We start from the raw sequence: 20,910 nt of genomic DNA on the forward strand, positions 1-20,910 counted from the left end.
TAACCATAAACAGAGCTTTTTGGCTGGTCACAGGACACCATGCAGGTGCAATTAACACATGAAACAAAAGGAGCGGTGAGAGATGAGCAGATACGGCCGTGAAGGACATGATTGGAAAGAATCTGAAGATGCATTTTTAATAAGGCTGAGATTTTTCCCATCATTTGATGAAGTGTCATAAACGTGTTCTGCATTTTTAACAGAAAGTGCCACGATCCTCGTTTCAATCATCCGATGCATGTATCCGCAAAAACTTTTTTTGACAAAATGCACTGACCCGCCGGTTTGGGCACGTCAACATCTTTTTTTTTTTTTGCTTTGGCTTCGTCTCCATGTCCTGCTACATACCACACCAGGATCACAGCGCTCTGAAACTCTACACTCTATAAGAGACCATTTTGATCTGTGTGATTGTCACCAGTTATCGCCATGGTTAGTTAACCGTCAATGGAGGGAGATCCACTTTCTGTGTTCACCTGCATGCTTACAGCAGACAGTTAACTGTTTCTTCTGACTTCGTTATGAAGTTTTTTTTTTTTGTTTTTTTATTTTACTAAGACTTGGAATAAACAACCCATACTTTCACAGCATTGTGGTTTCCATCACACCACGAGCATTTAGCCTTTAATTTGTCAACTAAAGCTGAAAACCTGGTCTATGTATCAGACAGCAGTCTTCAGTTTTTTGTAATTTTTTTTATTTTTTTTTTATCAGAATCAGAATAAAATGTAACTTTTAGTCATTTAATAGTCAATTTTGAGGTAATAAATTATCCTGGACAATTCTTGTTTCAATAGTAAAATAGAAGTCGGACTTTTCACAGAGCAAAAATTATCTCCTGAAATGTAACACCTTTCACTTTCAGATTGTTGAAATAAGACAAATTAAAGATCAGTATTCCAAGAATGCTTTAATTCACATCAAAGCGGCTCACATGTGGAAGTTCAGATTAATTTACAAAACTGTTCTGAAAGGTAAAACTTCTCAGTTTTGGCCTCTTAGTTTTTTACGGATGTCAGACGTGTTTGAAAATGTGCCGATTAGTTGAAGGAAGTTGGCAATTAATAAAAGCTTTTTTGTGATGCATTCAGAATAATCTTTGATAAATTCTACATTTATAATAATAAAAACATAAAAAGTCTCATTGCTCAGCTAACCAGTGGTAATCTAAACTTACTGTGTAGTATTTTCCACCTATTAAAAATATGAAGCCAAAACAAAGATAGCAAAAATGGTGCGATGAAGTAATGTTTCTAATTTTATTTATCTTTTTACATTTAATTCTAAATTGAGTTGTAGCAGATTATCAGTGGAGTGTAAAATAACAGGACTGAATTATACCTACTATATATTATTAATACTCAAATTTATTATATTGCCTAAAATATGCAATATAAAATTAAAGTGGTTTACATTCAACACTACAATTGTTTTTCACTGTTTTTACAGCAAACCACAAAAAGTAATCAATTTATTCAGAACTTAAATGATTTAGGGGAGAATCTTTAATCTGAGACAGAATGACGTTATTTTTAGACAGACTGAATGTCACAGTTAAGTTGTTGATTCCATATGAAGCACCTTCATGGACTCTGAGATGACTGAGCTGGTGTCAATTTGTCCATAGATGCCAACCAAAAACGCCTTGTGGAGCAAAATATCAGCATGTTCTGCAAAGAAAACAGACCACAGTTCACTGCAGTGACAGACGTCTCACTATTTTCTTCAAAGATGGGCTGGACGGGTTTGTAAACTTCTAAACCACCTCCTACAAACTTTAGCTTGTTACCTTGACAGAGTAGTACGTATTCTGGGAGATTCCTTAGAGAAGTCTGCACCACGTCAAAGTTACCACTCCCTATGCAGTACATGAAAGTTGGCAGGAAGTCTGTGGCCAAGCTACAGGAAGGAAAGAAAAACAATATTTATACAAAGTAAACCTAAAAAAAAGACGACTGACTCTACAGCTTATTAGGTGCAAAACGGATATTTTCCAAACTCACCTGGGGTTATTCTGAATGCAGCGCAGGGCCAGACTGAAGGCCATGTTCCGACTCAACTCCTCGGACGACGTCATCAGTCTCTGCAGGTCGTTCTGCAAACAGCCACACAAAGCTGTGATTGACGCGTTACACACAATGACACGGATCAGAGTTGACTTCTTCCTTGTGACTCACGGTGAAGTACTGTATGATTTCTGGACTCCTCCTCGACTTCTCATCCACCTCTGTCAACACTTCCAGCACATCTGCAGCAGACGGCAAAAATTCACTCAGTTAGTCACTGCGGATGAAAACGGTTCACGTTCGGGTGAAACCGCCGCAGCGGCACGGTTCTCACCCTCCACCGCTTCTCCCTTTGACATCTTCTTCAAGTACATGGTCATATCTGCAGCGCTCAGTGTAAACGGAGCAGATATGTTGACCAGGGGCAAAGAGCCGGCAGACAAGTCATCTGTGATGTGAGCAGAAAAATCAGTCGGGAATGAGAAGCAAAAAAATGGAGCTGGAAATTTATCAAATGCTTAAAAATGAGTAAACGATTTACTCTTTAGGGTTAAAAAGTAACCTAATTGGACACAAAGGTGCTTACCATCTTTCTCCTCTGTTGTGACGTCTGCAGAGGAGCTTTTCACTGGCAGAGTGAGTCCAGCGAGTAGAGATTTTAGCTGACTCAGATCTGGATTTTCTGCACACAAACTCCTAAAAAAAAATAAAAATAAAGCAAAACAAATGTTCCTTAAGATCTCCAGCAGTGCTTGAAACCATCAACTTACAAGAGGTGCTTCGGACTTACTGTAAGATGTCAGAGTGCTTCTGTAAATAAGGAATGGCACCTGCAGCGTCGTGTGTTATGTACTTCTGTGTAAACTGCAGAAACTTATTAATGAAGATCAGAGGAGAACGACTCCTCTGAAAGTTCTACAAAAAAACAAAAACAAAACATGACATAAAAACAACTTTAAAAAAAAAAACTCATTCACTAAAATAAGTTTTGTTTGCCTAAATTTTGGAATCCCCTTAAAGGGAAAATGATTTGAGCACCTGAAGGACTTTCATAAATGACAGGAGGCAGTCTTGAAGCGCCCTCTGGTGGTCACTGTGGAAAACGAGTGGTTGCAGGAGTTCCAGGATGGCAAGCACGTTGCTAAAGAACGTCATGTGGTTTTGCTGACGGAACTCCAGCATGTTCAGGTGAATGCGACCGTGTAGGAGTCCTGCAATCATGGGGAGGTGTCTGTGGGGACAAACGGAGCAGATGGGACCAGTCACCGTTTTCAAACTGTCCTTTAAAGAAGTAGAAAATCTAAAAGATTGACAAATGTGTTATTTTAATCTACCTGAGTAAAAGAACAGGATGCGACACAGCCAGCTTCCTGCAGGCAAGGTTGGCATCAGAGACGCGACCCTCAGCAGACTTGGAGTCGCCGACATCAGCAAGCAGCGACACCAGGCGATGAACCAGGACATCCAGCTGAGAAACAGAAAGTCAGAGTATTTATGGCACAGTACCGAGGTTAAAAAAGGATTTCATTCATCATTGAAAGCATTTAGCAAACGCGAAAAACTAGAGATGCACCAACCCAGTTTCTACAGGTTGATTGAGATTTCTGATTTTCTGCAAGGTCTGATCTGCTGATTCAGATTTGAATTCCACCGACTACAACACAAAACTTATTTGAGTGAACTTTCCGTTACATTAATAGGTGACTGCAGCAGATATTAATCACAGGCAATAAATTGCATTGATAGATCCACGATTATGGTTGCAATCTCAAATAAAGTACAAACAGATGTCAACTACACTAATTCCAATCGTGTACGTTTTTGTGTGAGAACCAGTTTCTATGTTTCACCAATACCAACCAATATTAACGCCGTGCATAAGGAATTTTTTATACTTAGCAGAAAAAAATCTAGCACAAAATGGCTCAAGAAACTGTTGAATCTGTAGCACATGAAGCAGGAGGGACATTTTTTACCTTGCAGCTGCTACCGTCTGCAGCCCCGCCGCTGCTAAACGTGTCTCCAGGCAGGGTCACGTGCTGGATGACCTCAGGGAAGTGGAGATAGATTTGCAGCAGCAGGTTCTGGCACCACTTACTCATTGCACTGGAAAAAAAAAATATATATATATATATATATATATATATATATATATATATATATAAATCCAAATAGAAATCTTTCCACTACATTTAGAAGACAAATAAATCAACACAAAAATAAGCAAGAATTGTAACTGATGTGGTTCCATTACGAGAAACTGAGCCTGCTAGAGTAACAACAGCAAAGCTACAATAACCCAACTGGGATTAATGCTGATGATGTACTGACACCTCAAAATCAGGGCAACTGCAGACTTTAGCAAGTCAAATTGAAGAATTTTTAAGAACTTTTTAAGGCCAGCTTGAATTAGATTTAAGACTGAAAAAACTGTGAATATAGGAGATAACTGGGGGATCCCGTTGGCTCATAAGGGCTGGTAACAGAAGTGAACCAATGGCATCGTCCAGCCTTACGCTTCATAGATGCAAAAAAAAAATGGCACCTAGCTGGGATATATTAGCAGCTAGTTGACGTCCGACTCTAGTCGCAAAACGCAATGAACGCGTTTAACGATGTGAACACCCTCTGAATAATTGAAACAGTCAATTTTCCCAAAGTTTTACTCAGCTTTATCTTTTTAAAATGAACAATCATCAGATCTGATATCCCAGAGAGCAGGAAGCACTACAAAGCCTCCTTTTTGTTTCGGTCCACTAGCAACGTCAATTCACGCTACAAGCATAAATAACATAATGTAATTCAAAGGTATTTGCATTTAAGTCACCGCAGTTCCACCAAATCCTCTTACTGGATAAGGCCCTTGTCACACTCGTGTGATGCAGTCTCTGCTAAATGCGGAGTTTATTACAGCCGCGCTTTAAAGCAAATCACAGCGACCTTGAACAAGAGCAAAGAGTTTGCTGGTTGTTACCAGTTTGGGTGTAATTGGAATAAACACCAGCTTATCTGACGGAAAGCTCCCCCAGTAAGAATGCTTTACATACCCTCAAATGTTTAGCCAACACAAGGCCGAAACCTCTTTACTTTCAGCGTGTTTTTATGCTGCCATGTTCCCACTTGCAAGTATTTTACCAGGAAGCTTAGTGCTACTTAAAATACTGTAATTCTGAAGCTAATTTTGCCTGACCTTGGCCAAAGTTTCCTCATTAAAGTGGTTTAATAAGCAGAGACATGTTCGTGAAAGAAGGGTTTGCCTCCACAAAGAGTTGCACCCTGATCTCTGACAGCTAAGTCAGAGCAGGAATTCACAACACAGGCAAGTTTGGAGCTTCCGCCTTAATCCTCTTGCCTTCATTATAATACACTGAGCTTTTAAAGAGATCACACTACAGACGACTTCTGCTGGTTTTAATTTCACACCAATAGACCTAATTATCGAGTTCTCCCTGGTCCAAAGCATTGTGGGTGACAGGGGGAGTCGAAAAAGTTCATCTGCGCGGAGAGAAGGAAAATCTGGTGCAATTTAGCTCGAGTCTATCAGTGCAACATAAGAAAATAAAACATTTTGCAATATTTGAAGATATTTTTGAGGAAATGATTGAGAACTAGAATAAACACTAATTACCGCCTTTGTGAAACAAATTAGGCAAATTTCAGGCTGCATGGTGGTGCAGTTGGCAGAACCATTTCCTTGCAGCAAGAAGGTCCTGGATGTACCCTGCGTTAAGTCTGCATGTTCTTTGCATGTTTTCGCCACGCACACATGGTTACCAGGGTGGTACGGCTGTTGATACACACAGGCTGCTCTGTGTGTTGTAGAAACTCTATTCTACTGGTATTTTCATGCACAAAACATCTCTCAGATTTACAGAAATTGGTTTGAAAGAGCAGAAGTTGAGTCGAAATTGAAGCACTGCTGACAATGAGGACAAGTTCAGAGAAATCGGACAATTACAGTCTGCTGAATATCTGTTTCAAGTGCAACGTTAAACTTGTAAAATCAGAACTTTATCCGTCCAGTCTTGGATCAGTGGTCCAGCCTGGGTGGTGTAATGGTGTTGGGGAGATTTTCTTGGCACACTACAGGCTCCTCGACACCACAGACCATAGTGTTCCCTCTGCTGATGACGACTTCATCCAGCAGGATAACGCACCGTGTCACAAAGCTCAAATCACTTCAAACTGATTCTTGAACATGACGAGGAGTTCACAGCACTCTGATGGCTTCTACAGGTATCAGACCTCAGTCCAACAGAGAACCGTTTGGATTCTGACGATCAGCAAATTAGCGTCATGATGTCAACATTCACTACAACTTTGTGGAAATACCTTAAAGTTCTGCCTCTTTAAGCCATATTGCCCATCATTAACATTTTTTATAAATGTAAAATTATTCAGTCAATGATAATAAGTAGAGATGTGCCGATCAGGTTTTGTCCTGCCGATACCGATCACTCATGAGAGCCGATCACCGATACTGATCACCGATACCAATCACATAATTATTTATTTTTTTTTTATCATAAACACTACTGGTTACATTATGTGGAAAAAGGAACCATGTATTCACCTTAATTTAGACAAAAACTTGTTTTTAAAAACTTTTTCCAAGAAGAAAACTAAACAAAACAGGCATTGTGCAAATTGTACTGCTATCGGTAATACTATCTTTAACAGACTGATAACATATGAAGGCTCTGAAGAGGCTAAATAATGCAAAGACCCAAAATAAAACCTCTCAACATTGCCAAAAAAATTTAAGTATAAAACCTAACATTCAAAGGCAAATACAGGATCCATTACAATAAACAATCCAGAGTTACTTAATGAAAACTTCCTGATAGCATGGCGGCTAGCTGATTACTGTTAGTTCTGAGTGGCTGTTTCTGGCTGAGCGGAGTAATTATGCAGAAAAGGGAGGAGATCGATTATTTTTTCAGAGATTATCTGTCTCATGTTAGGACAGCGAAAGTTTTAATACATATGTAAAATGTATTTTTTTTTTAAGTTAGATGCTGCAGCTTTAAGCAGAGGTTCGGTGTGAGAGTCACTACCAGGTGGAGCAGAGGCGGCGCTCCGTCTGTGAAATATTACTACCTGTAGCGCATAGCAGCGGTTCAACGGCGAGAGCAGAACCAGCGTCTTACATCGCAGCTCGAAGACTTAAATAATTTTGCGGGTTATTTGTTTAGCTTTCTGACCGTCATGCTAATCCGGGTGAGTGTTTGTAGCTGTGCGCTGCTTTACCTGCTATCTGATTCTCCATATGTCTTTTTTACTGCAGTGAGCCTCGATGTAGCCAAACTCCGTCAAGTATGGCATTGTTTTTATGTCGTATTAGTTTCGTTGTGTTGATGCATTTTGACGTGCTTCAATTTTCCGCCACAACACGCAAACTTCCCCATTCACTCAGTGCGTTATAGTTCCACATCGCTTAGGATTTGTTGCTGCGCGTTTGCGTAGAGTGAAGGAAAGAGGAGACCAGCTGCACATTCAGGCTGCGAAATGAGATGCAGGTAATCGGTATCGGCAACAAGAGCCAATGATTGCCGATCATGCACTTTTTCACAAAAATTGGCCGATTATGATCTGTGACTGATCGATCGGCACACCTCTAATATTAAGTGATACTTTTTTTTTGTTTAGTTTTGACATCAATTGACTTTTGTGTTCAATTATTGGTTAACAGTTGGTATTTAAAGGATTCTTCTTCAAATCTCTTTAAATGTCACACACACATTAACTCGTAAGGTGTTTTTACACCCAAGGTATCACATCAGTTTAAAACCAAGTTTGGTTCTCACCAGGAGTGAGAGCGAGAGTGAGCATTATCCAACATGGATCTGACTCAGCTACCAGATCAGCAGGTTTGAGCAAAACGCCTTCTTGTGGCCGGGTTTACCCTGCATTCAGAATGAATTACAGTAAACAAACTAATAAACAATTCCTTGAAGCGTAAAGCCCAATTCAACTTTCAAGATGTCTTCTCTGACAATTTTGCCTGAAATAATGCAATAAAATTAACTTATTTGTTTTACACTGGCTCAGAAGACAGAATCTGCTTTCTGTGTTTACACTCGGTTCTCTCACCCTGGACACATCTGACCAATAAACAGACTGAATGCTCACACTTGGCTTTTAGTTTTCAGGTCTGCTTGAAGTTTTCTTTGTGTGAAAACAAACCGAGCCACTGGAAAAAAGTTACGACTTAAACTCATTAACTGATTCAAAGCAAAGCAAAGAAACTACAGGTGTGAAATTAAAACCTTACCTGTCATCCCACTTCTTTGTGCAGTTAATGAGGTATTCCGATACTTTCTTGATGTTTTCGAGGGACCCGTCACAGTAGGAGTGAAGGAGAGGAAGTCTGGATTGGATGAGGGAACAGGAAGCCTGGTCCAAGCCGCTTCTACCATCGCTGGGTGAGCTGACGCTACTGAGCTTTGATTCCGACAAGATCAGGTCCACCAGGCTGATGAGCTCCTCGGAGCTCAGTCGCAGTACGAACTTCTCCGTTTTCTTCTGCAGAAGCAAATACAATCAGAGTCATCAGCCTCAGCAGATAAAACTGTTTCACCTTGTTTTCAACAGAAACAACATGAAGTTGTCGGGAAAGTGTGAATGCAAGTTTAAAGTTACCTGAGGAATCTTCTGGTCACGTCCTTGCCAAATGCGTGGAATATGACTGCATGCCCAGAGGAAGTCTAGGGCTGATGACGGATCCAGTCTAACAAAAAAAATAATAATTATTTTAGTCATTTGTAATTTAGTATATATTACTATGTCATGAAGAATATTGCAGATGAATTTTACTTGTAGTCTCTGTGCTTGCAGAGAAGAGCGCTGATGCACTGCAGCAGGGTGGACCAGTTGGACTGGTGAGTAAGCAAGGCCAAAAGATAAGGTCTGTAAGCCGGGGTGCCTCGTGCCTAAAACACACAAAAAAATTGATCATTAATGCAGCATATTATTCTGTCATTTGACCAAATGAAAGAAAGTTCCTGTACAAATTTGATTTTACCTTGTTGAGGGCAAAAAGCAGCTTCTGCTGCAGGTCTGGGCACACTGAAGTCACTTCAGGGTCGAGATGCTCCAGCCAATCAACCAGCAGGCCGGAGTTCAGGCCTGACTTGGTTACCTCACAACCGCTGAGGAAGGGCAAACTGAGAGGTTAGCTCCTAAACCTATAAATCTGCTAAATCAATTAGGCAAGACCCAACAGAAGCTTAAAAGTACAAGAAGACACAGAGCAGGTGCAGTTCTGCTGGCTCTGTCTCTGTCAGGTGTGTCTCTCATTTGGTTCAGTCAGACGTAAACGTTTCTAGTAGAAACCAAACGGGATAAACTGCTACGAAGAGTGCTCACCTCTTCGTTTCCACTTCCTTTTTCCCTGGTCTCTCTTCGCCTTCCTGGAGGAGCAGGGATATCACCATGGCAACAGGGCCAGCCGCCCCATTCTGAGTGCCAACGGTCATCAGCAGAGACAGGAGCTCCTCCAAATACGGCGACTTTACCTCCATCAGCCCTTTCAACACTAACAGAAATAGGACAGAATGATTAAACTAACAGAAACAACCACTAAGCTTTAACCTGATACATGGAATTAAACTTAAGTTTGAGATGCCATTAGGCTACAGCTTTGCCTTCTTCTATTAATTGCATTAGGGCTGGAACGATTAATCACGATTAATTGTGATAAATCGACTATTGAAATAATTGTCAGCTCTTTTAATTATTGCCTAATCATTAACTGGAATACACACAAGCAGAAAAAGGCCATTTGCTGATCAAACAACAAAGTCAGAGCAGTAATTTGGCCAAAACTGTGTAAAAAAAAAAACATTTTGCAGTTAAGATGACTAAAATTTGTCTGTAAATATGTCCTACCCTGAACTCAGGTGGCATAGTTTTAGCTGCACTTTGTTTTTACAGAATTTTAAACTATCTTATTAAGCACTTTCTGTTACCCAAATATCAGTTAATCCAAATAATTGTCAAAAGAACATTTTGTTCTATATTGTATTAATGCTGAGCTCTTCACATGTTTATGTTAGTCAGCCTTGGCAATAAATGATCAAGTTCACACCAAAAGAATGTTGTTTTGCATTTTAGGCACAAAAAACAAATCTTATTTGAAAAAAGGAATCAAATTATTTATTTGCATCTTTTAATGTATTGCTGAATGTGCCGATGTTTTTATGCGATTACTGATCAGAATAATTTATTAATCAATTACTAAAATAATTGTAAGTAGAATTACAAATTGAGTAGCAGATAACCTTCAACTTTCAGCCAGAATTCAGACAAAATTCTTGTGCATATAGAGGCTCTAATGAAAGAATGGTAATGTCAAAGCATTGTGTATGCATAATAAGCAGCTTTAAGGATCCGTTTATTGTCCCTCAGCTCCACTGATACCTTTGCCAATGAGCTCAGGTTCAGCGTTGCATCGTTCCCCGGCTTTCAGCATCGCCATGACAGCTCTCAGTGGCACCTCGGGGTCTCTGCGGTACGCCAGCGCCTCGGCCAGATGGATGAAACCCGTTCTCACTGCAAAGCAGCAAACACACATCAAGTTACTCATGCAAACATCAATCCACCAGCGAATAAAAAGACAAAGTATTCTCACCGTCACTGTGTCGCTGTATGTGAGTGCTCTGGCCAGCGAAGGTCTTGAGGAGGGATTTCAGAGGTCCGACCTCAAGCGTCGGGTTGTCCAACCACATCAACATCTCGACGACGACTTTTAGGAATAGAGAGGAGAAAGCAATGTCCTGGGAAACGAGGCGCTGCAGCGGCACAGGACAAAACAAAATCAGACTAAACTATTATATCAAGCAGGAAGACGGTTACACACTGCATGGTTATATCTTTCACCTGGTACAGATGAAGTTGGCGCATTAGAGGACAGGAGAGCGCATGGCTGCGGTGCATTGACAACACAATCGGCCCCGCATGGGTGGAAGTGAGCAGAGCTGCAACAGCCTGCAGGAGACGAAAGGCCAGACCCCCCTGCTGAATCTGCCCCTGCCTGGCCCGCATCAGCTCCTTAGCCAAGGCCTGCTGCAGGGTGAGAGAGAGCTGACTGGGAGGAGGCCCATGCCAACGAGGGTCCACCTTTATCGGGAAAATCTGGGGAAGACAAAAATAAACCAATCGGTTTTATGCACATGCTTAACAACTTCACGGACGACAACAAAGAAACAAAAAGTGGTTTGGGAAGTTGTTTAGAAAACCAAAAGAAAGCAAGACCTGAAGCAACATGCCGGTGAGGTCGTCCTCAGGCCCGACTGGTGGGAGCTGAGTGGCCGCTCTCATCTTTACTGAACTGTGAGGCGTTTCCATGGTAACTTTTGCCTTGTTCGTTTCCAACGAATCTGCCGAGAAGAAAACATTTAGGAATCACAAAACCTAATTTGTATCCTGTGGTTTCTAAATTACATAAGGATGTGGAAGTTTAATGACGTAATAAAGTTTTGCTGATTAAACTCAAATTATTACAGCTATGTAACAATTTGCTGAACATGTTGTTTTTATGTGCAGCACAAAAACAATAAGAATCTGGGAGATAAAGTAGCTGACCTCTGCGCGGCGGAAGGGATGAGCTAAGCAAAGCATGGAAAGTGTGCCCCCCAGTGGCCCCTCGCTCATGCTGCACCTCAACCAGATGAGCCATGTAGTCTGTTGGTGAAGAAATAAACACATTATGACAATTTTAACTGCACCAACTCTTGAAAAGAAGAACATCTGAAGAAAGAACCTTACGTTTGTCCATGATGTTTTGCTCCAGACTGTCTGGATCATGAGAGACAGCCTGATCCAGGTACTGCAGGAGTTTACTCATGCTGGAGACGGGAATGCCAAACGACTGGACGAACAGCAGCAGCTGCTGAGGCTCCAAGTCCTGTAAAGCTGAAAAAAAAAACAATGTTTGGTTCATGTAAAAAAACAAAATACTCTCCCATTGGAAGGTAATTTGAGGAACAGTAGGACGTTTTACCTGCATCGACTAATCGAGAGACCTCTGAACGGATCATCCTCAGTTTCAACCAGTCCGGCAGCAGCAGAGCCTCCTCCGAGGTGTCGACCAGGAAGGCAGTAGGCAGAGGTTTCTTCTCAGGAAACCAGATGCTCAACAGAGCATAAAAATCACTCTCTCCTGTAGGAAAATAACAAAGGGGATCCCGCTGTATTACAATCAAGCAGAGCCAAAACTGCAAAAATTGTTTGGACGAACACTCTGTTCTTCCATCTTCTTTAACAAAGCAAACCTAAAGTAAGCTAGTCTACCTTTGGGTGGTCCCAGCGTTAGCAAGATGACCATTGCATGGACAACAAGAATGTGCATCGTGGCCGTCTCTCCTGTCGTCCAGCGGAGGAACACTTGGTCCTGAGACTCTGACTGGGAAAGAAAATTAAAATAAAATAAAAAAAATCAATGTTGAGATCTGTTGCAAAGTTTGAAGAAGCGGTTTCACTTTGTGTTAATTGCTCGTCTCACCCAGCTGTACAGATCCTCGCCCTCCTTCGTCTTCCTCATCCTCTTGATGTACGTGGAAAATATAGTGAGAAAAGCAGAGAGCACTGCATCGGACTCGGGTCTGCTGGAGTGTTTGGAAAACAAACTGTTCATGATGGTGGAACGCTCCACAATGAGTCGGGCAATGTCCTGGAAGAAGAAAGACGGCGAGAGAGGGAAAAAAAAAAAAAAGCTGTCAGCACTCCTCTGGGAAATAAAAGCGGAGGCAGGAGAAGATGCAAGCAACTTGCTTTGATTACCAGCGCGAGGTCATTATGAGCTGCCTGCTCCTCTATCGGAGCATGCTGGGAAAGGTAGATGAGGTATGCGCTGATGGTCTGGGGATCTGTTTCCATGTGAATGGCCTTTAAGAAAGCACACAAAAAATATCAATTGTTAGGAGAAAACAACTGGTTTGTTCGCTTTTCCCACAGTAAAATTCAAGCATTTTTCCAGGTATGTTTTCAACCTTTCCCAGCACCACACTTTGGAGATAGAAACAATACAATCTAAAGAAGACAGTTTCAATTCATTATTGTATGACAAAAGTTATTACTGCTAATAATGTCTCGTGATGGTGTTCCACATAGTAGGGACAAAGTAAACTAAAATATAACAAAATGTTCCGTCTTGAAAAGTCTCTCTCCTATGCGCATGTCACTTGAGCCATTAGGAATAATAATAAATGTACATTACATTGAACAAATCTGTTTGTGTTGATGTAAACGACCTTCCTTCTCAAATTAAATGCTTAAACACAATAAGAATCATCACTTGACTTTCTCTAAACAGTCTTTTCTTTCACAAAACTGTGCAAATGGAATATTGAGCACTTTCAAGGGCTATATACAGAAATCAAGCGCTTTCCAAACCTTGAAAACATCTTATAGAAACTCAAGCACTCCCAAGAATTTCAAGCACCCATAAAAATCTGGAAAAAAGCTCCACAAACGGCACAAGTTAGCGACAGCTCGTCGCTGATCCGAACTGACCTGCTGCAGGGCGGTGGACGTCATGCCACGGACGCTGTCGAACAGGGGGAGCTTCGGGAGGTCCTGCAGGAGCCACTGGTAACCAGGCAGAAGCTCGGCGTCTCCAGAGTCTTCCTCCATGGGCTGCTCTCGCTCCTCTCCGTCTTTTAAGCCTCCTTCGCTCAGCACCAAAGACAAACCCTGCGTATGCATAAAATACAGGAACTTAATTTGCTCCGCCAACACAATGCGACTAGAAGGAGTTTTCACTTGGGTTTTAGTTTGGTACCTTCATAGCTAGGACTCTGGAAGCAGCTTGGGAAGAGCTAAGACGGCGCAGGAAGTAATCCAGAACTTCGCAGGTTGTCTGTTCATCAGCTTTAGAACCCAGGAGAAGATCCTGGAGCCGTCCAAGCAGCTGCCTCTGCTTTTGTTGTCGCTACGAGAACAAATAAGGAGCAGTTAAGAATCTGTGTTTAGTATAATCCAGCATGCATTGACTTTAATTCAGGGTAGTAACTATAAGAAAGAGAAAAAAATGTACCTGTCTCTTTTTGGCTTTCTGCTCTTTGCTCTCTCCATCTTCGTCGTCCTCCACTGGCAGGCTGTCATCCGCGGCATCGTGCAAAAGGAACTCACACAGACACTGAACTGGAAGCACGTCCAGGGAACCCTCGCTGGACTGGACCAGGTCGGCCAGCCAGGGCATGGACTGAGAGGACGCCTTTCAGATTAAAAAGCAGAAACCGCAACAATCAGATAAAACTCACATTTTCCCTTACGTTCATCCATACAGCGGCAGCTGAAGATCTATGTCCGTCCTCAAGACGGCAGAAAACTCAGAAGCGAGTGTCACACGGATGTGTCCATCACCTGTCTCTGGATGATGTTGAGCAGAAAGTCGGGGCTGCGGCTGCGACAGAGGAGATGACCGAGGCGGAGCGACTGGTTGAGGCTTTTCACCTGCTCCTGCACCTGAGGGGGGGGCCGACGCGGAGGACCCCTTAAAACAAAAACACACATCATGGATTTTAGAAGGCGGGTGCGGGGGGGAAATTATAAGCTTAAAAATCTGGATCTCTCGATTAACATCTCACTGTGGGTCCAGGCTGGTGAGCTGAGACAGCAGCAAGCTGTTGCTCTCTGTGATGGTCTGCTTCGTAGAGGCGGCCGCCAAATGGCTCTCAAAGGCCAAAATCTCCTGCTTCTCCCGCTGGGAGATCTGCAGCTCCCTATTGATCATTTCTGTCTTTGTGTCCTCGTCGGCGATGGTGCACGGCGGGTAAGTGTAGTTACTGAGAAATAGAAAAAAAAAAAAAAAAGTCTTAGCCAGTGTTCGCTTGGAAATGATTTTACTACAAATTACATGTTACACTTACTTTGTCATTACCATCTCCATAAGCATTTTCAGGGTAGGATAACCATCCCAAGCAGCCAAGCCTGAAGAAAAAAAAAAAAGAAAGAAATGTTAGAGCATAATAATTACAGTTCATTACTAGAGTATAACTTCAATGTATGTGATAGACCAACGCAAACTAGTACATAGTTGTAAAGTTTAAAAGAAGTAAAATACATAGTTTACAATTTTTCAAAGATAAAAATGTGAAAAATATGGCATGCATTTATTGCTAATGTATTGTGAGAAAGTGAATAATGAATACTTTTCAATGTGCTATTCGAATGCTATTACTCTACCTATTTTTTGAGGATTAAAGGCAGCCACCACCAGCAGCAGGAGCCATGCCTTCCAATAGAGAGTGGATATCGCCAAATTTGGCGGTTGGTACCTTAAACAGCAAAGTCATGAGTTATTTTTAGTTTGTGTTTGAGTGACCCAGTGTGTGTGTCTTTCAAAGCCAATAAAAGACCAATGTCCTACCCAGCTGGCAGCTGAATGTTCTCCGGGTGATGGTATGTACACAGATTCAGCACCGCATCAATGAGCTGGATCCTCTCCACTCTCAGGACCTCTAGATCTGTTCAACAGGAAACCAGATCAACAAAATTAGCTTTGCTCCTGCTTCACATACACAACTCACAAAGATAAAACGTGAATGAAGGAGTTTCCTCTCGGAATAAGTCAGGCGGCACATTACGCCGAGGCACAAGTGTTTAAAGTACTGTCCAAACATTTTGACAGAGAGTAAAATAAACAGCTGGAACGGATCCTCGCTCACCATCGGACTGAGCCGCGGCGGCTCTCTTGACCAGGTGATCTGCAAGCTCCATGGCGTCGGCCGGGCCTAGAGGCAAATCACGGGACAGCCCGATGACCAGGATGCGCATCAGCGTGTCCTCGAGCAGCGGCACCTCAGAACAAAGGCGGAGGAAGAAACTGAGGGACAGAAAAAAAATAAAAATAAATACATTAAACCAATTAAAGACAGTTGGAAAACAAAAGGACGTTCAGAAACGCTGAAAGTAAACTCACTTCCTGTCACTTTCTGGAGGCCAGTTGTCCCACTTGTAATAAGTCTCAGGCTGCTCGGTGAAAAGCACTTTGTGAAGGCTGCACACGAGAAGGAGATAAAGTAATAGAAACAAAAGTGACGCGCAAAGCTAGTTTGACAGTAAACATATCGGACAGGTTTACACTCACCAGTGAACGTAGTCTTTTGCGCCCACTTTGCTGATTGTAGGGACCACCGTGTGGAGCCACCACACAGCGTCTCTCTGGATGGAAGCAATCTGATTCTGGAAGGACCTCAGGACTTCAAGATCTGAGAAAAAAATAAAATAAAATCGCTCAAGTCAACAAACAGCTGATCACGCATCATTGATCACGTCATTCCATACTTTTTTTCTCTCCTTTGTCCCAAGCAACGCCAGCTTCCTTGACTTGAGCAGTGATGCCCAACATCATGGAGACTGTGAGTAAATCCGTCACCTGGATCACGAAGCGCTCCTACAGCGAAGGACGGAGGTTAAATAAATAAAGAAAACGGCTAAGGTGAAGCAAAGCGGGGGGGGGGGCAATCTTCACGTCTGCTTACTTTGAACTCCATGTCCACATAGCTGGTCTCTTTTCTCTCTTGCATCAAACCGAAACAAAACGACTGGAAATTGATCTCGTGCTTCGTCTGTTTGATGATCTCCCTGAGCAAAGCTCGAGAGGCTCGCAGGTAGTCGTCCTTATTGGTTAGCAGATCCTGGAACACCATCGCCAAGAACTGCACATGCAAAGACAAGACAAGAAATTTCTTTTGAGGAAAAACAAAAAAAAACTTTAACTGATTGCAAATAAATAAAAACATTAAATACCTTCAAGGTTCAAAAGTCTAAATATTTTTTAATTTTAGAATTTTAAAGTACCGTAAATTTCTGGACTGTTGAGCATATCCAACTATAAGCCATACCAATTAACTTTAACAAAAACAACAAAAAGTACATATATAGGCTGTATTTGTCTATATGCCACAGGAGTCCATGTTTTAACATGCATACAAAGAACAATTTTTTTGAACTTTTAATGAAAATATGAAAATAATTACATAACAATATGTAGTTTTCCTTGCCTCAAAGGAACCCTCAATTTGTGTCCATGTGACTCTAAATGAGTCTAATCTCACCTTCGGTGCTTGTTCTGGGCTGTGCTGCAGCACTGTGTGCAGAACCTGCATGTTGTTGGGATTCCTGGCATTAGAAAGTTCGTTGAAAATCACCAGCTTCACCATCGTGCCCAAGTTGTCTCTATGTGCGTTTAGCAGCTCTCTGGAGAAGAGCATCCAAAGCACATGTTAAGAAATGAAAGAAAAAATAAATAAAAAATAAAAACACTGACACTTTTATAACAAGTCAGAAGAATGATAGCGAGCGGTTTACACACACCTCACACACAGCATATAGTGATTCAGCAAAACCTTAGGTTTCAGGCGGATCTTGATGAGGCTGGAGATCACCTCCATGTCGTCTGCTCCGTGTGTGCTGCAGTTCATGCACAGCGACATGAGGAGGTCCTGAGCGGGTCGAGTCAGCTTTGTACACAAGATGGGGGAAAAAAAAAAAAGCAACAGTCAGCTACAAATAACGACGATGGAATACCTCTAATATATTGACACCACTGTACTATAAGTTACATAGTGCAGCTTTAAGGACATTACAGCAAAATGTCAAACTTTAAACCAGATCACAGTTGATGTTGACTTTCAGAAAAAGCTAAACGGTCCAGACATTTTTTTTTTTTAGACTCACAGATGAAAGTGATAAAATCAACAGCATCACAAATGAAACCTTCAAAGCAAATAACGATCTCATTTCAACCAGGAAGAATCTATGTCCTTTGGCATTTTTTTTTAATAACTAATTTTGTGAAAGACATTACCCAGCATTCATGTGCATTTCTTACCTTCGGGTTCTGGAGCCACATCTCCAGCCTCTGCACAGCCAGAAGACGGGCCTCTTTGTAGCCGCAAGTTGCGGTGAGCAGACGCAGCAGATTCCGGGACACATTGTCCATCGGTTGCCTGCGGTTCAGCTGATCCCTCAGGACGTCCAGCACGTAGTCTTCCACACTCTCTGCCAATTCCTCATACCTATAAAACGAGACACGATCAGAAAAAGACAACAAAACCACAGCAATTTAAGAGGTTTTTGAAATAATGTTTTAATTATTTAAAACACTAATAGAAAAACAAAGAAAAACAGCCATGCATCAGTCATACCTTGGCATAATTTGGCCGTCATCCTCAGGACTAAGTTTCTCTTCTGCTATTAGTAATTCAGTCTGACTGTCATCTTCATCTGGCGTTGATGGATGAGGGCTGTTACCTGGAAGATCAAAAAGCAAAATATGACATCAGAAGTCAGTTAAAAAAAAATCATAGATCTGGCCAGGTCAGAGAGTATTTACGCCACCTGCACTAAGATCCCCAGGAGTGCGACCACTGTCGGCCTGCAGCAGCATGCTCTTTGGTGGCATCTTAGTGCCAAATGCCGTCTGGATGTTGTCGACAAAAGTCTTACAGTGGGAGCTGTCAACCCATATTCTTTCTCCAAGAGAGTCTTCGATATAAACCTGAAAAAAAATGCAATTGAGCACGTGCAGTAAGAATTTAAGCCAATACTTACATTTTGCTGGTTTAAATTTCCAAATGTTCTCACTTTGACAAAGATTTCTGGCCAGTTCTCGTCCTCCTCATAGGCTGCCATGAGTAAATTGCACGCCAGAACTGACACCAGGCTGTTGCCTTTTGCTTTAAAGTTGATGGAAGCGTCCCGTCGCAGGAGGCTGCACAACGCCTGGTGATGACGGAGAGACGGGTAAAGAAAGTTTACTAGAAATTTAACAATTATAAGATTATTTGTTTATAGTCAAATTACTTTCTGAATGAATAATTGGTTTATTTATTAGAATTAAAACAGAAAATTAGAGAGAGAGAAAAAAAAAAAAAGCTGTTCAAGAATCTCTGGTTTAAGTGTATACATTTGACATGGTGGCAACGATGTACCCTGGCAATTGTAAGAAAGTGGATTTTGTGACTGCAGAATTTCAAAATTTGTCAAATTTGATCATTTAATCTGTGTGGATTCTATTACACCTTCATTCCATTCAGTAGATCGTCTGGAGTCTCACCTCAATAATTCCTTGAGTAGCAAAGACATTGGGCTTGATTTTGGCCAGAAACATTAGGCTGAGGTACAGAGTGATATCCGGTTTGGCTCTGTTCATCTTCAGCTGCCTCACTGCTCCACACAGCAATCCCTCGACGCGATCGTCGTTTCCATCTGACTCTGCAGCTTCGATCTCATCCAGCAGAACAGCTGGAGATACTGCACAAATGAGGAGCAATCTGTTAGGAACTACAGAATTTTTAGCTGTTCATTTGTCAGATTATGTGCTGACATAAAACAAGTGGTTTACCTTCGATTGGTACCACTGAAGGCTCCTTTATCGAGGGTGATATAGCCCTCTTGTCCACTGCTGCAACATCGGCGAGGCGTCCCAGAGCACTGACAGGAGGTGTAGTAGATAATTTGGGTCTCTTGGTAAGGGTGGACAAGCCGGATGAGGAGGGCAGAGCAGAAGAGGCCTCTCTCTTACGGTCAGCAGGTAAACCAGTTGATGCTGGCTTTAGGAGGACAGGAGGCGCTTTGGGTTCTCCTGACTGGCTTTTTGATCCCAGAGCAATAAAATCCCCTGGTGGAGGATGGGCTGAGAAAAAAGATGGCACATTTATCATGTCCAATTTACATAAGACAGAAATAAGAATCAGGCTGGCTTTTTAAATTGTGCTACCTGACGGTTTTGCAGCACTTGGGCGCCTCAGTGTTGTAGGTTTTGGACGATTCATCTTGATAGACCGGTGCAAGAACTTAAACAGCAGGATGAGCTAATAACATTGTCGTTGAGGAGCCCTCTAATGATAAAATAAAATAGTAAAGACAAAGTGCACACGGTTGTGTTACAGACTTAAAATAATTTCGATATGAAGCCTTTATACTTTCTATTACATCCATATTACACACAGGAGTGGCAAAGTAACAACAAAACACAAGCAAAGCCAGTTACTTTTAGCAATTCAAGCTAACTTGACGGGCTAAAGTTTTAGCATCAACGACAATCACAGCAATTTTTAATTTACCTTAAAACCAGACAGACATTCAGAAAATATAAACGCTTTATAAAAATTACTAACTCAGACAAGGAATAATATACCATGTCAAAATAAAAATTACCGTCTCAATAAAGATACCCCAAATAGTAAGCGATGGTGGCTTCTTCTGTTGTTATAACTTTTTCATTATCCAAGAAAATTACCAACACCGCCATCCTGCGTAACGTGGTGTCATAACAGTAAAGCGGCGCAGACCGATTTTATGCTCTCTTTTCCTAATTTTTACTGTTAATAATATTGGTAATAATATTATAATGACAAATATTACAGTCAATTTATGTTTACATTGAAATATTTTCCAAGAAACCCCCAATAACTTTAAGCTTAAACGTTGAAAATATGTTGATGACTTGTAGTTACTCAATGTCGCCACCAGGAAGCAGTATTATACCTACCCATCCTCATGATCAGAGACTCGCTAACAGAATGACGTACTATGTTCACAAAATGGTACGTCATTCTGTAAACTTATGGATAATGAACACAAGAGGGCAGTAAAAACATAAAATGTTGATGGAAAAAACATGAATCAACTTTTTTATCTTGAATGATCACATAATTAAAACATATTTGGGGTCAAATGTGTATAGAAAGCATCCAGATGGATGAATAATCCCTTTAAGCTAGAATTTAAATTGGTATGTTTTTGTGACAATGTAAGAAAGGATGAATAAAAAAAAAAACTTGCTGAGAAGGTTGTTTCTTTTCCCTCTCTTTTTTCACCAATTACATTTCGATGGTTTTAATAAATTCCAAACATAAAAAGGGAATATATATATAATATATATATATATATA

General features: G+C 41.3%; 1 protein-coding gene across 1 annotated transcript; it reads right to left on the reverse strand.

The window, feature by feature from the left end:
* Positions 1–891: 891 nt before the first annotated feature.
* Positions 892–20,310, reverse strand: ints1 (integrator complex subunit 1). The gene is made up of 48 exons (XM_008415910.3): positions 20,175–20,310; positions 19,735–19,855; positions 19,360–19,650; positions 19,072–19,268; positions 18,600–18,737; positions 18,354–18,513; positions 18,161–18,266; positions 17,845–18,031; positions 17,328–17,473; positions 17,069–17,210; positions 16,493–16,669; positions 16,296–16,404; positions 16,099–16,219; positions 15,931–16,008; positions 15,677–15,834; positions 15,379–15,475; positions 15,195–15,286; positions 14,879–14,939; positions 14,597–14,794; positions 14,373–14,502; positions 14,044–14,223; positions 13,789–13,938; positions 13,521–13,700; positions 12,789–12,893; positions 12,511–12,678; positions 12,300–12,411; positions 12,010–12,168; positions 11,775–11,921; positions 11,592–11,690; positions 11,262–11,386; positions 10,887–11,141; positions 10,639–10,798; positions 10,428–10,559; positions 9,375–9,543; positions 9,031–9,157; positions 8,823–8,938; positions 8,649–8,736; positions 8,281–8,531; positions 3,983–4,112; positions 3,341–3,474; positions 3,045–3,237; positions 2,797–2,921; positions 2,593–2,702; positions 2,341–2,454; positions 2,178–2,248; positions 2,004–2,095; positions 1,790–1,899; positions 892–1,670 (listed from the first exon to the last, which is right to left on the reverse strand). Exons 2-48 carry the CDS (start codon positions 19,787–19,789, stop codon positions 1,555–1,557), a joined length of 6,561 nt encoding a protein of 2,186 aa, XP_008414132.1. The 5' UTR covers positions 19,790–19,855; positions 20,175–20,310; the 3' UTR covers positions 892–1,554.
* Positions 20,311–20,910: the final 600 nt, after the last annotated feature.

Source organism: Poecilia reticulata, chromosome 8 (genome assembly GCF_904066995.2).
Source record: "Poecilia reticulata chromosome 8, P_reticulata-male-v2, whole genome shotgun sequence".
Taxonomy (NCBI): domain Eukaryota; kingdom Metazoa; phylum Chordata; class Actinopteri; order Cyprinodontiformes; family Poeciliidae; genus Poecilia; species Poecilia reticulata.

Bases quoted from the DNA above. Each gene is read 5' to 3' on its own strand.
- ints1 (XM_008415910.3), bottom strand. From the start codon at position 19,789: ATGAATCGTCCAAAACCTACAACACTGAGGCGCCCAAGTGCTGCAAAA. The intron at 18,514-18,599 runs GTGAGAACATTT...ATTTTTTTTCAG, and splicing joins GGCCAGAAATCTTTGTCAAA to GTTTATATCGAAGACTCTCT. The intron at 8,939-9,030 runs GTAAAATCAAAT...TGTGTGTTTTAG, and splicing joins TGCTTTTTGCCCTCAACAAG to GCACGAGGCACCCCGGCTTA.